Here is an 18,938-nt window from a genome sequence, read left to right on the forward strand (position 1 = left end):
GGGAAGGTCGTTGATATTACCAAGCTCAGCCAGCCTGTGTTACGTGGGCCACATTGTACTCGGCAGGAATAAAGGTGTAATGAATTAATAATGTTTCTTTGGCGTTTCTGAAGCGTCCACAGTCATTTCCTAGCATCCTGCCAACTGGAGAGGTCACCGCTCGGCCTCCAGTCCACCGCAGGCGATCGGGACCACCGGGGCGCCTACAGTTCTTCTATTTATGTAATCATATTAACAACCCTGGGCGCTGGATTAATGACAAACTTCTGGAGTAATTGAGAACTTTACTTAAAAGCTATAACTGCATCATAGACACTTGTGGCCAGGGCTTAATATCTAACAAATTCTGCTCTTGGTATCCTTGTCTACGTACACTGTTGAAACACTCGTTGGTTCTTGCCCTGCTGTATAGGCCCGAAAGGCGTCTGCTGCTGCCATCTTTTGTAATCTGGCCGTATGACGACTATGCATGAGAGTGTGTTTCTCTCGAGTATCGAGAGATCTGCTAAAACTGCGCAAAGTTTCTGAACGCTTCTGGCAGATCTCACAGAGTGGTTTCTGTTTGGTGGACATTTCATGAGAACACTGAGCTAAATGTTTCTCTTTATAAAATCCTAATCTTCAGTTGATAATAGGCCTGCAGACCACTTACTGCAATTTGCAGAAATGTCTTGTAGTCTGCAGTTGTAAATACATTCTAAAGATTCTTTCGTTTCCTTTCTTCTCAACCATTATCACACCACCACTCTTTCCTCCAACATATTACCCACATTTCAATTCTCAATCACGTTTTAGGGGCCGTCACTTCATTAACGCATCAACATCAATCCTATCTTTCTTTCACATCTACTCCCCGTAATCAGATGTAGCAGGAATCCATCACCAAAAATATTTTACTACTGTATTGTCCTTTACACATTGACATCAACTCGCAGTTGCAAGCGCCGGAGCCGCTGAATTACGTTATTGCATTTTTTAAACCAGCGCCCTGCAGTGAATATTATTGGACGAAGCAGTGTTTCACATAACGCTGACTTAACCATAAATAAAGTATTTTACACCTGCAAAGTAATGTTTCTTCAGAAATAGAGAGAAAAACTAAACCTCAATCTAATCTCTGAGATGTAAATTCTATGAAACTAAGGAACAGCAACTCCAGCCAATTGAACACAAACTAGTTCGACGAAGACATATTTGAAGCCTCTTCTTCCGCAAATTTCGGTAATGGAAGAGTAAAATAAAGAAGGCAATAAAATTCAATGCAACACAATGGGAAGGAAAAGCTGAAAGACTCGTCAGATTTTGTGCAGTAAACGCTGGCATCTATAGTAGAATTTTTTCCTGTGCGTGAAAAGTTACTTCAAAACACTGCATTAGGGGGACTGGAATGCAGGGTCGTTTTTTTTACTCTAAATTAAACCACATAAAATCTTAACAAATTTATATTTTCAGTCAGTGGCGTAATCGCCCTCGTTATCAACAACCTTTTGCCATCTAGTGTGCAAATTTTCAATGCTGGATGGATAAAAATCAATTGGCTTTGGGTAAAATATCTGGAGATGCCATCCACATTTTGAAATCGTATGCTACTTAAGAAAAGCTGTAGCGTTCGGAATAAATAGAAATCCTATGGTGCAACATCGAGTGAATATTGTGGGTGAGACAATACCTCCTACCTCAATTCATTAATTTTTTCCAGGATTCGTTTTGTGCAGTGCGGTCTTGTGTTATCGTGTTGCAGAATAATACCTTCTCTTTTGACAATATCTTGGCGTTTTTCGATTAAAGATTGATTTATTCAGTTTAATTGTTCACAAAAAAGGTCTGCACTCGCAGTTTGTCCAGGTTACAGAACTTGAAAATGAACGACCCAGCGAATACTTCACCAAACACAATAAAGCACTGTTTTGGGGTGTAAACCTGGCTTAGCAGTAGTTCGTGGCGATTCATTCCATTTGTCATTTCCAGTGATCAAGCGATCAAAAACCGCTCCTGTACTTTGTTACTGAAGCAATAAATTGAATGTGGTGGATCGGTTAGCTTTGTTTGTGTTTACCAGTCTGCTGCAATAATGTTCTTGGATGGTCGATCAAAATTAGTTAAGAGTGTTCGACAGATCCTCGCTTGACTGACCAAGATTTGCTTCCACTTCCGCCCTTGACATATCATTTTCTAGGAGTTGGAAAGATCAAAATTACCAGTTGAACTTAGAAAACTAGCTCTGGTACTTACGAACGTCTAACACACTTGGAGAAACATCGCACATGTTTTTGGTAGCAATTGTTGCGTTACTACCCTAGCGAAGCTCTAAAAGCACATGATGCTCTTTTGGCTTTTGTCTCACCATTTCACCATGAATTGAAAAAAAAGTGAGATTAATTATTTACGAGTAAAAAAGTCACTCTAACCTTAAAATATCTTCGGCACGACTTTGGAGTACACAATGAGCTGATAAATAACAAAAGAATATCGACATGCACAGAAACGACATTATTTTCAGGTCCTCTCTAATTGTAAGATGTGGAGTCAAATATAGAGGGTAAAACTTGCGTTAAAGTGAGAGAGAGAGAGAGGTGAAGGGATTAAAATGTCCCCAGCTCCCAACGCAGTTATCTTAACCGACTAGTGGCGGGTATGACGTGGTGATGAATGAGAGAATGCGTTCTGATGTGAGAGTGTTACCTTGGAAAGCATGTCGTCACCGAACCAGCAGTAGAAGAGCAGCTGCGACATCATGAACGTCAGGTAGCCTAGCAGCTTGCCTGTCTCCACCACATGGAACGAGGTTTTCTGCAATACAGGAAATACCACTGCCATTTGCATGTACATGTCAGCTTTCAACAGCACTAACTACTCTGAGAAGAAGACGTATAAGTAAAATTTCGGCATTTGTCGGGTACAGAAATAGTATGAGATTTGCAAAACCCTCAGACGAAAGTTACAAAATTAAAAACTGATAATTCCGTGGAATGAACATTAAGTACAATAATTACTCTTGAAAGTATATATTGATAGTTTGTGCAGAGTAATCATCAACATCTTTAAAAAAATCGGAGGTGAAAAGTTTTAGTTGCAGGAAGCTTTTTGGCTGGAAGCTTATTCATCCCTTCGGGGCTCACATAATTGTTTCGCGCTGGGTATGTCTACAATATGATAGCAAGAAACAGTGATGCTTCCAGTTGAAACCACTGTTTGCAAAAACTTACGTTAAGCAAAGGTACGACCTCTCTGTAAGTACAAGAGACAGCAATAAAAATTATGTCTGTCGACAAAATGTAACTCTGTGACAGTTGTTTAATGCAGTGATTGTAATACCATTCTTAAACAATGAACACTTCACTGATTTGCACATTTCGACGTCAAGGATAACTACAACTATAACCAGGTAATGAAATGCTAAATACCAATATATCACAAAAATTATTTAGTGGTTCGCGTCAAATTAAACTTAACGAGATTTATGCTGTTAGTCATTTCTTTAGCAGTGAACACCTAAGCCATATGTTCTTACGGGAGAGCTGTGTAAGACGACAAAATACTTTGCACATTTCTCATTTTTATTGATTCCATGAACTTATTATGACTGTATGGCATTCAGTAAAAGCGCTCACTGCTCTTTTTGAGTGATTACACAAATTCCACAATAAAAACTGGTATAGCTCTGAAAGATATACGTCTAGGCGTGGTAAAATTAGCTGTGGACTGCAACATGCAAAGTATTCGTGCAGCCTGTTAACGTAAGCTGTTATATTCGCTGTAGAGAAGTTACTTAAAGGCCATACAGAAAACACGCATTCAGAGCCAAAGCTTCTTGACATTCCCCTGCCATCGCAAATAATTACCACACACTGAAACGGTGGTCATATGTTAGAAATCTGAATACCAGACACTGTGAACTGTTAAGAGTGTTGTGAATACATACGAGCCACAGATTGCGGTCTCAATTTGCACTGTCTAAGATGTGTTGAAAAATGCGGAAATAGATGCTAATATGTCCAACAAAGGTCCCTATTTTAGTTGTCTTTCTCTGTTCTGGATATCGTTAACCTCCAAGGAGATACTGCTTCTAAATTTTGTGCTACTATTCAAAGACAGTGCCCCTGGAGGGAATTTTGATTCAAGAAGATTAGACGAAATAATAAAGAAGGAAGTAGAGAACCTATTTCAAAAAAGGCAAAGACAAGACCAAATTTGTGAAACTGCAAACATTTTAACTCATAAACATAGTGATATATCCACAAAAGTATCACTAACAGGACAGCAAATAAGAGTTTTATGCACGTGCCGTTAAATTCCTGTGTTCCAGAGAGAAGATTTTTACATTTATAATCCAACATTCGGCAACCAACCTCGAACAACAAGACAAAAGAAATGCGAAAACTAGAGGTGAACAGCCAGCAGTGATGGAAGTTGGGTGTGAGTAGTCAGTAGTAATGGAGGTTAGAGGTTAATAATCAGCAGTGGCGGAGGTTTGAAGTGTTAGTGCGAGCGGACGATCTGGACGTGTCCGACTTGGAGACTGAATATTATTCATGATTATATAATTTTTGGAACTGGATGTCACGGAAGACTATATTTTTTTTAACTGGATGTCACATTATTAAGGTAAAAAAATATAATGTTTGCTTTGCATCAAAATATTTCCTTTGCTAACCTTATGCCTACTACTAGTTAGAGCCTACAGTAGTTAGAATCTTTTATTTATCTGGCTGCATTGGTGCTTGCTGAGTTGCAGTAGCTCGGGTAATGAAGATTTTCTATGAGGTAAGTGGCTTATGATATGTATGGGTTATTGTCAGTATTTCTTCTAATTCAAGGCCATTCTTCTGTATTAATTATTTAAAGTCAGGTTATCATTTCTGAGCAGTCAGATAGCGTTGCGCTAGAGTATTGTGGGTCAGTGTTGCGAATACCAGTATCAGTTGCAAAGCGATTTAGAAAAGATTGCTGTATGGTGTGGCAGTTGTCAGTTGACGCTAAATAGCGAAAAGTGTGAGGTGATCCACATGAGTTCCAAAAGAATTCCGTTGGAATTTGATTACTCGATAAATAGTAAAATTATCGAGGCTGTCAATTCAACTGAGTACCTGGGTGTTAAAATTACGAACAACATAGATAATATTGAGGGGAAGGCGAGCCAAAGGTTGCGTTTCATTGGCAGGACACTTAGAAGATGCAACAAGTCCACTAAAGAGACAGCTTACACTACCCTCGTTCGTCCTCTGTTAGAATATTGCTGCGCGGTGTGGGATCCTTACCAGGTGGGATTGACGGAGGACATCGAAAGGGTGCAAAAAAGGGCAGCTCGTTTTGTATTATCGCGTAATAGGGGAGAGAGTGTGGCAGATATGATACGCGAATTGGGATGGACGTTTTTCGTCGCGGCGAGATCTATTTACGAAATTTCAGTCACCAACTTTCTCTTCCGAATGCGAAAATATTTTGTTGAGCCCAATCTACATAGGTAGGAATGATCATCAAAATAAAATAAGAGAAATCAGAGCTCGAACAGAAAGGTTTAGGTGTTCGTTTTTCCCGCGCGCTGTTCGGGAGTGGAATGGTAGAGAGATAGTATGATTGTGGTTCGATGAACCCTCTGCCAAGCACTTAAATGTGAATTGCAGAGTAGTCATGTAGATGTAGATAAGAATAAGTAAAGAGAAAGTAGGTTCACTCGCATTCAATTTCACTCAGCAGTTTAAGCAAATATTTGAATAAGCATTCAGCAGTTTAAGTAAAATCTTCATTAAGAAGTTTCAGCCTTACCATAAATACAGTGATTTTGTTACTATAGTTATCTGTCTTGAGTGACTGCAAACTGATTAAAAGTCAGCTCAAGACAGATAACCTATAAAAATAGATTTTAACAGCTGCTGCGGAAGATCGCCACGCAAACAAACATATTACAGTGATTTTTCTACATCTAGTGCCAGAAAAGATGCAACTGCCTCAAGTACAAGGCAAATAAGTAGTTCATCCCTGTAGGAGTATACGATAGCAAATTCAAACCAAAAGGATCAGATGTGCCACAGTGAAACGTGTCCACAGTGTACCAGCAGCCTGGCCAGGGACACACGTGATCTTAATCCTGTCGCAACAGACCCTGATGTCGCAGCAGACGCAACACGTGCCCGGAATTCTTCCATGGACGATGCTCCGCTGCCCACCGCTGCTCGCACCATGTGCCGACCCCGACGTGCCTCTGTACGACGTGGACGTCCAGAACCTGTTCTACGACTGTGGGAACGTTCGACAAACCACTGCAGAAAGCGGCCCCATACCAGCGATACATTGTGTGCTACTGTCCTCTACACGGCACTGGAGCCTCCCAGAAGCCCACAGTGCAACCCCGTTCCAATAACTGAAGTCGTTCACAGGAGTACGTACTCGTCGGTGGGACACGGTTGTACCCTAGGATGAATCTCGCAAACACGCTTCATCTCTAAAGCCACTACAGTTACTGCCTGCAGAGTCAAAACAGAGAGTGCACAGCCAGACCCCCTGAACTCCACATGGTTGCCAAGGACTGTGGTAAATGAATCACTAATATTACGACTCCTGAGTATGCACATATTATACCCTTGTGCCACTCAACACAGTCCTTGAGCATGTCGAATTTCTTCCTGGCAGCGCATTTCGTATGTTTCTTAGCAAGTGGTCATGAGAGCATAGAATTGAATGAAAAGTTTCTTTCAGCACGAAAGCACTGAGATTTGTTTCCCTATGAGCAATGCACGCGAATATTTAAAAAAACTTATCTTAGAGTTGCATAAAAATCCAGTCGCTATTCGTGACAACGCACACTGGCGAAACTGCAACTGAATTTTTTCGAGAATACTGCGGTGTTTTGTTTATTCTTCTTTTTTCTAATTTTTATATTTCATTTTGTTATTTAATGATCTCATTTTTTTACCCTGATCTCATTCCATCCTCCACACGCGAGCACCAATCGCTGGACTACAGGAATATGCCACAATTTACAGCACGCTGTGATGCCATAGTCACACGGCTGTCTCCAATCAAGAAAAACAAAATCTGCCGTATCAGATGAGAGAGTATTGGCAACTCGAATACCACATGAAATTTGTTTTACTTTCATTTATACTTAGACCTACTTTCTTAGCTTCTTCCATTAGTACAGTCCCCATTTTCTCCAGGTCTTCCATGTTCTTTCCTACCAGCACAATATCATCTGCAAAAGCCAAGACATTTATCTTTTTTCCTATGGTGACTCCTGAACTTTCACATGTTACTCTCCTCAGGGTGCTGTTGAGGGCCAAATTGAACAGGGTTGGTGATATAAGCCCCTCCCGCCGGAGGTTTGAGTCGTCCCTCGGGCATGGGTGTGTGTGTTGTTCTTAGCATAAGTTGGTTTATGTGGTGTGTAAGTCTAGGGACCGATGACCTAAGCAATTTGGTCCCTTAGAAATTCAAGCACATTTGAACATTTGGTGATCTAATATATCCCTGTCTCACTCCTGTTTTTACTTCAAATGCTTCTGAGAACTTCCCCAGTACTTTCACTCTACACTTCGATTCCATCACACACATTTTAGTTAGCTTTATCAGCTTTCCAGGTATCCCACACTCTGCATTATCCTCCATATTTCCTCTATTACTATGCTGTCATATGCTTTGTTGCAACCTGTAAACAGACAAAAGGTATCACGATTGTGCTCCCAGTTCTTATCTAATATTTGACTTAATGTGAATATTTGGCCTGCCGTTGATTTACCTTTTCTGAACCCTGCTTGTGCTGTGGCTAATATTTCCACAATGTATGGGTTGAGTCTGTTTAGTATAATTCTTGATAATACTTTATAGCATGTGCATAGGAGAGAGAGATATTCCTCTGTAGTTCTGTGTCAGTATTTTGTCTCCTTTCTTGTATATGGGAAATACAGCAGCAGTTTTCCATTCCTCCAGCATTACTTCTTTTCTCCATACCTCTTTTATCAGTTTGGCTAACCATTCATGTATCTTCTCTCCCCCTTCTTTGATGAGCCCTGCTGATATCATGTTTATGCCAGGGGCCTTTCCATTTTTTAGTCTTTTTATTGCCTCCTTCACCTCCATCAGAGTTGGTTCTTCGACTAATGGTTGAACGTTCTGATTTTCTGCCTTGTTTTCGATGTTGTAGGTATCTGCCTGGTTGTTCAGCAGTTCTTTTTCCTCTTGTACTTTAAATTTCCTTAATTTGTAGTGATCAGTTTTCCATTATCGTCATTCATTATCACAGACTTAGCTCTGTACTCTTTTCTGTAGCTATTCATTGTCCTGTGAAACTGTTTACTATTGTTCTGGTTATAGTCCTCTTCAGCCTCCTCTATCTGTTTACATATGAATGCTCTTTTCTCTCGCCTTATTCTACCCTTCATTTCTCTCGTAGCTTTCCTGTTCGTTCTTTGGTTTTCATGGTTGTTACTGCTCATCATTGCCCGTCTGGCTCTCTTCCTGTCCTGTAATGTTTTTCTACATGTTTCATTGAACCATGATTTGCGTTTTATATTGCTATTATTATTATCAATTAATAGTTCATGCGCAGTATCCCTCATAACTGTTGTCATCTTCTTCCATTTTGTGTTCATATCTTCATCTTCTTTTCTATTGTTGTCATTCTCTAATTCAGCGAATCCATTTTTATGGTTAATCTTAAACTGTTTATTCACCTCCTTCACTTTTAGCCTACTCACATCTATTCGTTGGGTTCTTTTACCACTGTTGTTCGTACTAGATGGTTTTGGTACTGATTGTTTCATCTTTATTAGCACAAGAGAATGGTCTGATCCTATCTCAGCTCCTCTCATTGTCCTAACATCTCTTATTGCCTATTTATGTTTTTCCTCTATCAAAACATGGTCTATTTGGTTCCTAGTTAATCCATACAGTGAGATACATGTTGCTTTATCTATGTGTTTATGGGGGAATGGTGTACTTCCTATTTTCATTTGTAGCTGTGGCGAAGTTGATAAGCGTTATACCATTATCATTTGATTCAGTGCGAATGCTGAACATGCCTATGTATGTTTGCTATTGCTGTTCTTGTCCTATTTTGGCATTTAAATCTCCCAGCACAATTTTGATGTCATACTGTGGTAATCTGGAGTACATCTGGTCTAAGATGTCATAGAATTCGTCTTTTATGTCTTCCTCCTTCTCCTCAGGTGGGGCATGAACACTTATTAATGAGATATTTCTATATTTGCCTTTCATTCTTATGTAATATATGCTTTCATTGACATTTCCTAGTGTCATCACATTGGCCATTATTTTATTATGAACCGAAAATCCTGTTCCAAATATATGGTGACCATGATTGTTTCCGCTGTATACGATCGTGTAGTTTTTTTCTCTGTGCATACTTTGTCCAGGTCATCTTATCTCCTGCAGGGCTGTAATATACGTCTTGTATTCTGTTAGTTCTTCATCAAGTATCTTTGTTGACCTGCAGAGAACAGTGTTTTTACGTTCCATGTACCTATTCGTAGTCCTTTATTCAGAAGCTTGGGTCGTTTTCCGTTATATCCATTCCAATCCGAGGCTGTGTATGAGTGTATAGGAACCCATCAGTTCTTTACAATGTTGGTTAGCCCAACGATTAACCGTACCACTATATCGCGGCTTGGGACCGGCTGGAAGGCTAGTTTTCCTCCAGGCGTGGTTGTTGTGTTTTAAACAATTTTAAAATTCTAATTTTAATATTTGTCAAGAATTTCGTATTTTAGCAGACGGAATTAAGTTAGTCGATATGTAGACATCCGTTCGACCAAATACACACGAGAAATCGTGTGTTAGCAACACCGCCATTAGCAGATTAGACAGAATGTATATTAAAAACAATATCAAGCTTTACGTTATGGATTGTAAACAATGGCCACTGAGCTCCTCCAATAACTCAGCACGTGGCGTTACGAGCAGTTACTCATATACGAGCACATGTACTGGTCATGGGATAGAAGGTTTAACTGAGCGATGTGTGTCTGGAAAGTTGCAGCATAGTCGCCGGACCACGGACCAGGCCGGTAAGCGATGGTGCGTATGAGGCCGGAGTGAGGGTGGCAAGAGGGAGGGAAGCATCAGCTCGGCCAGTCGGCGGATGTCTGCCTGCATTTCCTCACGGGGGAGAGGGGTGAAGCTAGACCACCGCGTAGCTATGGAAAGTAGCCGTGTGGCACAGGCCACATCAAAAGAGAAACGGGAACAGTTCAACAAAAGATCATCTTTAAGATAACGCATGAGTGGAGCAATATGATATATAAAATTCCAGCAGTGGATAGGGGAGAGACTAGGGCATAGCTTACCTAGGAACACATTATGTTTCCTGGCTCGTGTTTCAGTCTTTCTTTTTCAATATCTTTAAAACTAATTATGTACAGTTTGGACAGTTAAGCTGTACTTAGTTGGCCCGTCTTGTACCTTCAAACGGAACAAAGTCTTTTACCACTTAACATGTGGTATTTGCAAACGAACTAAATTTAATTAATGTCGTAACAGTTTTACCTGTCTTCAAAACGGAAATTTGTGTTAGTTTCCAATAGCTTTATACTCCAGAATGTGTTTCAACTTGTAACTGGTTTTCGATACTACTTATACTGAATCTCATTTCACTTACTGGTTACTGGTGTCTAGTAGAGTAATAATTTGACAGATAAAGTATGAAATGCAGTGTTGACAAGAGTTTCTCAATTGCAACATTATTAAATCTGAATAGAATATTTGTTCCTAAGTACACGACTGTGTTGTACCTTCGAACATTATTTCATATCTGGAAAAACCTTACGTTCACGGAGCAACTTCCATAATTTCAGAAAAGGACCACAGCACCACAAAATGTGAATGCTATCAATTAAAAATGGAACATACATTAACTTCCTTTTAATGGACTTGCTAGAGGCGAAAAGGTACACCACTCTTCCCTACATCGTACCGTATTTCACGGATATGTCTGCCAAGACCGAAACGAGTACGACACTCACGAAGTTTTCTTATCAGACGTAACACACAGCATCAATTGAGAAAACAAAGTTTGTTGTATGAGACAAAGCTATCAAAGTTGCAAACAGTTATTGAGGAGTCACAGAAAAAGAAAGAAGCAGATTTGATGGAATGTCTGTCGAATTTTAGTTACATTTCTGATATTTGATCGGCCTGCAAATAACCAAAATGCACACAGAGTACAGAGACAATGTTTGATGAAAATCTACCTTCATACTTTACAGAAGGACTTTCAGTGTTCACACACACACACACACACACACACACACACACACACACACACACACAAGAAAATAAAAATCCTATATAACCAGCCGGTAATCGCGCTCAACTCTGATTTAAAATTATGGACACGGATGTTAAATAACAGGATAAAAGAACTTCTCCCAGAAATAGTCGGTCAGTATCAGAGCAGCGCCATAAAAGGATGTTCCATGGTGAATATTGTAGCGGAATGGATAAAACTCACCTAACAAGCGCCATTAAAGTACAGTTAGCGTTAGCTTTTGTCAATTTTGATATCAGGCTAAAGTAATTCGCACAATACAACAGAGGTTTCCCAACACCTCTCAGTTTACAAGGTAAATGGTCAAACAACTCGTCCAATACTATTCAAACAACCCATACGACGGCGTTGCCCACTTTCTGTAACTCTTGGTGCAAGTAGTAGAACCTCTCCTGAAAAAGTTACATACAGTTCTACACGGCCTATGTAAGTCACCAATACTAAACCCGTATGTCACGTATATGCGGATGACACCAGCATTATCATAAGCAATAACGGAAATCTGCACCCAACAAGAACTATCCTACAAGACTAGACCAATGCGACCGGTGGCGTTATTAACCACAAAAAATCGCAAAGGGAAACGACTATGGAGATTATGACGGCCGGCCCGAATGTGTTGGTGAAGGCAAAGTGGCGCGACAAACTGGTTCACGCGTTTTACGACAACGCCTTCCTTTCTAACTGTGACTTCAGTGGTGTTAATGTTTTCCACGTTAAGTATTTCCGGGCTCTGGCTACGAGGCTCCATGGAAGAGAAGACAACTCCTGTTATGGAGCTGCACGCTTACCTTGGCCACCTGGAAGAGCAGGAAACAGATGCCTGCCGCCGAGGCGACGACCTGCGGCAGCAGCGCGCCGCCGACGGCCTGGTTCAGGCACTCCGCCTCGCTGCAACAACACACGCGAGTGTAAGGCCACCCAGGTGTACTCCACTGACTGCCAACACACAGGAGACGCAAGACATGCATTCTGTTCCACAATATTCCGACACGACATGTAAGTAAAGAACTGTCGTTGGCGAGGACTGTAATAACAAGCCAGCCATTCGACCTGTGACATGAAGATGCGACGAAAAGCGAAAAAGAGGCGAGCAATTGATACATTGTTCTGGAGCTGGACTAGATCCTATTGCAGAAATTCCGCTATCGTTTACACTTCTGAGCAAGTGAATATGAGATACCTACTGTATCACCTAGATGCCCCCCCCCCCCTTTTCCTTGTCGAGCAAGTGGATAAGAGATAGCTACTGTTTCGTGTAGATGCCCCCCCTCTCCCTTGTCTACTCGACGAATGGAATAGTTGAGACAGTCACTTCATTGTCTTCAGACCTTGTATTGGTCATAGGCTGGACAATCCAGCAGTGTGATTTCAGCCGACTTGATGCACACATTATGAATATCGAGTCCACAGTTCACTTCATCACCGAGGTCGAGAGAGGCTCAAGACTTTTCACAAACCACCGGGTCACGGATGTGCCGGAGATGTCTAATACAGGGAAAACAGCTGCCGCAAAGGCCAGTTACTGTGCGCAACTACGCCAGTTCTGCAACGGATATGTGGGTCGCAGTGTAGCATCTGAGTCCGCAGTTCAGAGCTGGACAACAAGAAATGATGAGCACTCGCATCATCCCGTTTCCTCGTTGTGAGGTGCAGGAGACACCGTCGCATACGCCTCCTCTGCTCGTCATTCGTCACGGAGCACAAATATTAGCACGGGCGCAGGTATACCGTCAGTAGACGCTCTAAATTACGACTAGTTCAAATGGCTCTGAGCACTACGGGACTTAACCTCTGAGCTCATCAGTCCCCTAGAACTTAGAACTACTTAAACCTAACTAACCTAAGGATGTCACACACATCCATGCCCCAGGCAGGATTCGAAACTGCGACGGTAGCGGTCGCGCGATTCCAGACTGTAGCGCCTAGAACCGCTCGGCCACTCCGGCCGGCTACGATTAGTCAGATGAATCTCGGTACACGATGTTATACGCCAATAGCAGACTACGAGTGCGTCGAAATCCATCTGGGGTGATGCACATCGCCTACCAACAGCAGTGCTGAAAGTACCTTTGTGGGATAGAGGTATATAAGCGAGAAAATGGGCTCCCAGTGTACCATCTTCTGCCACCGGCGAAACATGGAGGAGCCTACTTTCGAATCATACGAGTGCTTTGAGATATGATACGCACAGATGAGAGTGCTTGTGTGGCTTCCAAGATTACCCACTTATAGTGAGCACATCAATAGTATGAGATCTACGTCTCTTCGACTCTCGGTGCAAACCTAAGTTACTGTAGTTTCATCATTCAGCTATGAAGGCTGACACACAATAATAAGAAAACACATGCCGTATCAACATTAACTATGAGAGGACTTCAGAAATAAGCTTCTCGCCCCGCATAGTGCACCGGACGTCAATGAGGTTAATTGAATGCTACAGCATGAGTTCAAGAGAACGTCATGTAGAGAGAAGCATCCACCAGCTCGTTAATTACACTGCACAATCGGATTAAACGATCAGTTCTTCGAACTCCTGTAACCGTCTCCCACTGCGGCACATACGTCTGAATTGGCTCAAGGCTGCCTGCAACCTTCCTCTGTAATGTTACAAAAGTGTGGCGCCATGAGAACTCACCCCCGCGCTCGGCGACATTTCAAACAGCAAGTTGCCGACACATGCCAAAAAAAGGTCAGAGCTTAGAAGCTCCTGTGATGTGTAACGTGGGTTAATGATTGTACATTTGCACCGAATATCATCACAAATCTTCCCGACACCATCAGCTCGTTAACTAGCTTCCATGGCACATTAGTGAGTACTCAGTACGCGAGAACACTCATTCAGTACGCTGATAATGTGAAAAAGGATAACCAGCGTATCTGAAAGCTGAATTTGTGACGCCTTACAAGAGATGCAGGTCTTCTGGAAGAGCTGGCCACACTGGAAAAACCAGGGTAGACTAAGTCATAGTTGCCCAACGACTAAGGCCGGCTGCTCCAGCCTATAGTGGCTCACAGGGTTGGGTTGTTTTTGGAGGAGGAGACCAAGTAGCGAGGTCATCGGTCCATCGGGTTAGAGATGGACGGTGGAGGAAGTCGGCCGTGCTCTTTCAAAGGAACCATCCTGGCATTTGCCTGGAGCAATTTAGGAAAATCACGGAAAACCTAAATCAGGAAGGCCGGACGCGGGATTGAACCGTCGTCCTCCCGAATGCGAGTCCAGTGTGCTAATCACTGCGCCACCTCGTTCGGTGTGGCTTATAGGCCAAGAGTGCTGTCACTGGGGAAACACTAACAAGCCGGGCTCACGTACGTACCACCCATTTTAGACCGTCAATGTCAGTGGTGTTCAGCTGTGCACATTATGACCAGTGACGTAATCGGTGCCAGCTAATAACTGCGAGAAAAAGACCACTTGCATTCTGAGATGGGACAGGCAACTGCCCGTGACAGCCTTTATTGACAGTAACTACAGGCGTCTGCTTTAGCTAAGTATGTATTGTAGTGTAACGACGTAAGTTTCTTATAAATGATTTTCTTTCGACATATGACCATGTGCAGACTTCGTCACCTACGTCAGTTACAACCCACTTCAAAATTATTTATATACCTTTTAAATTGTCTCAGAATGGTTCTTGAACGAAACTGTGAAACATCATTTGAGTCGTATGCACAGAATTACGTCACTCGGGCCAACTGGTTTGCGTAAATTTTTTCAATTTTAGATGTCGTTTGTTTCTCCTCAGAAATTATATTGATACACGTTATCTGATTTAATCGATAATGGAACCACATTGAATAAACTTTTTGAGATTCAAAGTCGCGATGAACGCTGTCAAAATCCAATAATCTTGTCAAATATATTATTAATTCATTCACATAATTCTTCATAAATAAATCCTCGGAACACGTATTTCAGCTTTAGTAGCATCCACTAGTTTATTATCTTCCTACATACAGACGTGAACCGGAGCGTTGACAAGACAAAACTAACAGTATCAATAAGATTAAACTCTCTACGACGTCATTGTTGTACAAAACATTACAAATTATTCATTTCCAATTTTTAGAAGCACGACGCAACAAATCGGTTTCAGAATCTTCTGTCGCTCCTTGGCTGTCGACCCGCGACGTATAGTGGCCAGCAATTTTCTCTCTGGTCCCGGCAACGAAGATGCTGTCTCCGTTCGTTGCGCCGCCCTCTCCGTACATGAAACATAAAAAAAACACAAAACTTTAGACACTTCACAACCATTACAAATATTACAAAAATACATAAACAAAACTAAATTAAACTTATATTCACCTGCAAACTGGGCTGACACTGGTGGATGGGTGACGCTACAATTTCGTCCCACTGCAGTATGCAGTCAACTTGGCGCCTGTACTCAAATTTAGCCTGAGAGGTCTCTTTATAACTCAAGAGCTATTTCCAAACATTAGCCAGTTTCCCACGCAGACATTACACCATTAAATCATCACCAACCAGTTGATAGAATACTATTATAGAACTCACTTTTCTTAACAAATTCTCTTAAAAGATCAGTAATAATCTGATGGCCTTTCTCATTTAATTTTTTATGCTCGGTATTTCTCCATTTGTCCAGCAGCTTTTTTAACTCGTTGCTTCTTTCCATCATTTGGAACTTCTTCTTTGAAACAAAGGTTCCCCTTACGTTTTCACGAGAAACACATCCCTGAACAGTGCTCACGTAAAACATATATATGGTATGTACCACAAGTAAGATATTGGCCAACAGTTCCTCTTATTCTCTTTAATTTGAAGCAAACTAAAGATTGAGTGTCCCCTGCTGATGGCGCCTCCTTTGTGAACCGCTGACCCGAGCCTGGGCCACCTAGTTGCCCAGCTACATATCGCTGTCCATCGCCCCGTGTGGGTGCACATTGGTGCCGTCCATTGCCCAGACCCAGTGTACCCCATCGACATACGCCATATCGTAGGCCTCAGGTTAACCCTCTTGCTCCGTGGCCTTTACACTGCCACTACAGAAGGGAGCCAGCAGCAGTGTTGCCCTCGGTTTTCTGTCGGCATTAGCCCCTACTAGCCACCAATGCACGTGCCCTACCTTCCTGGCGGCCAACCGGTGGACCTGCCATGCTGCAGTGAGTGTGGCTGACAGTGTTATGAGAGACCACTGACTGCCCCTCCAGCTGTGATTTCATCACTGTAACTATTATGAACAAACTACACTACTGGCCATTAAAATTGCTAACCCAAGAAGAAATGCAGATGATAAACGGGTATTCATTGGACAAATATATTATACTAGAACTGACATGTGATTACATTTTCACGCAATTTGGGTGCATAGATCCTGAGAAATCAGTACCCAGAACAACCAACTCAGGCCGTAATAACGGCCTTGATACGCCTGGGCCTTGAGTCAAGCAGAGCTTGGATGGCGTGTACAGGTACAGCTGCCCATGCAGCTTCAACACGATGCCACAGTTCATCACCAGTAGTGACTGGCGTAATATGACGAGCGAGATGCTCGGCCACCATTGACCAGACGTTTTCATTTGGTGAGAGATCTGGAGAATGTGCTGGCCAGGGCAGCAGTCGAACATTTTCTGTATCCAGAAAGACCTGCACAGGACCTGCAACATGCGGTCGTGCATTATCCTGTGAAATGTAGGGTTTCGCAGGGATCGAATGAAGGGTAGAGCCACGGGGCGTAACCCATCTGAAATGTAACATCCGCTGTTCAAAGTGCCGTCAATGCGAACAAGAGGTGACCGAGACGTGTAACCAATGGCACCCCATACCATCACGCTGGGTGATACGCCAGTATGGCGATGACGAATACACGCCTGCAATGTGCGATGTCGCCAAACACGGATGCCACCATCATGATGCTCTAAATAGAACCTGGATTCATCCGATAAAATGACGGTTTGCCATTCGTGCACCCAGGTTCGTCGTTGAGTAAACCATCGCAAGCGCTCCTGTCTGTGATGCAGCGTCAAAGGTAACCGCGGCCATGGTCGCCGAGCTAATAGTCCATGCTGCTGCAAACGTCGTCGAACTGTTCGTTGTTGTCTTCCAAATGTCTCCATCTGTTGACTCAGGGATCGAGACGTGGCTGCACGATCCGTTACAGCCATGCGGATAAGATGCCTGTCATCTCGACTGCTAGTGATACGAGGCCGTTGGGATCCAGCACGGCGTCCCGTATTACCATCCTGAACCCACCGATTCCATATTCTGCTAACAGTGATTGGATCTCGACCAACGCGAGCAGCAATGTCGCGATACGATAAACCGCAATCGCGATAGGCTACAATCCGACCTTCATCGAAGTCAGAAACGTGATGGTACGCACTTCTCCTCCATACATGAGGCATCACAACAACGTTTCACCTGGCAAAGCCCGTCAGCTACTGTTTGTGTATGAGAAATCGGTTGGAAACTTTCCTCATGTCAGCACGTTGTAGGTGTCGCCACCGCCGCCAACCTTGTGTGAATGCTCTGAAAAGCTAATCATGTGCATATCACAGCATCTTCTTCCTGTCGGTTAAATTTCGCGTCTGTAGCACGTCATCTTCGTGGTGTAGCAATTTTGATGGCCAGTAGTGTACTTTCCTAATCAGGGATATTTTACTGACGGGCCACAGTGCAGCTAGTGCCACTAAGATCACACTGCAGACCATGCACTGGCAGAGCTGGGCTGAGCTGAGCTTCATCTGAGTTACCAGCAGCATAGTCCAGCTGCCACTCTGGGAGTCACGACCCAACCCTTTGCACACGGTAATACTACTGTGCGACAAGAGTGGCGCATTGTCGTATGGCAGTACGTGTTCTGGGTTCCGTGCACACATAGTACTGCTTTGATAGATAACAAGTGCATCACATTATGGGAGTTAAGTAGCGCAGCAACATGAAATGTACTACAAAGTTGAAATATGTGGGACAGTACAATTCTTGTGAAAAAAACACCTTCATTGTACACAGATTCACCGTGAAATTCTGACAGTGTGTTGACCAAATGCAACGCCGTGTCCAGCCGTAGTGAAATGGTGCAAACAGTTTGACCAAGGTCACACTGACGTGCGTGATGCTGGTTGCAATCTGTATCAACCGCAGACAGCACTGACCAGGCAACTGAGCAACTCACCAGCAGCAGCCGCACATTTTCCGACAATGGCATCGGTCACACTCCAATGTCTCCGTAACCAAGGAACGTATTTCTGTCGTCTAGGAATTGTCTCTTCTATCTGCGTCACTTTGAACTGTAGTGCAGCAGTCAATAAAAGATACTTGATATGCCAACATAGCAAGTATCTTTTTCCAGCCCCCTCATTCAGTGAAGAATTCCGTTCTTTATGACAGATAAAGCAAAGGGTTTTAAGTCATGTAAAGTGCTTTCATATAAAACAATGAAGGATGCAGCGTAACGTTTGGTAGGATACTTGTGGCACTCCACTCCTCTCATCCGACCACCTACCTTTACTTTCTCCACGTACTTAGTATCCTGGCCCAGGTCAACTGCGGAGCGTTAACCCAAGAGGGTTGACATACTCTTTGTAAAACTGGCTTCTTAATGTCGGACTACACAAGGTATCACTAGTGAGGAGTTCGACCACGCTGTGTGCTTTGTAAGTTCACGGAAAAAATATTAATCACCTCGTTAAGAGA

The 18,938-nt window shown here is 42.7% G+C and overlaps 1 protein-coding gene across 1 annotated transcript in view; it reads right to left on the reverse strand.

Annotated features, from left to right (window-relative positions):
- The window catches only part of LOC124805054, a 71,238-nt gene that overhangs the window by 11,753 nt on the left and 40,547 nt on the right, over positions 1-18,938 (reverse strand). Inside the window, exons 4-5 of the mRNA XM_047265477.1 lie at positions 12,073-12,172; positions 2,683-2,790 (exon numbers count right to left, since the gene is read on the reverse strand). Of these exons, the coding sequence (XP_047121433.1) occupies positions 2,683-2,790; positions 12,073-12,172 (208 nt within the window). The remainder of the gene's footprint in view (positions 1-2,682; positions 2,791-12,072; positions 12,173-18,938) is intronic.

Source organism: Schistocerca piceifrons, chromosome 7, assembly GCF_021461385.2.
Source record: "Schistocerca piceifrons isolate TAMUIC-IGC-003096 chromosome 7, iqSchPice1.1, whole genome shotgun sequence".
NCBI lineage: Eukaryota > Metazoa > Arthropoda > Insecta > Orthoptera > Acrididae > Schistocerca > Schistocerca piceifrons.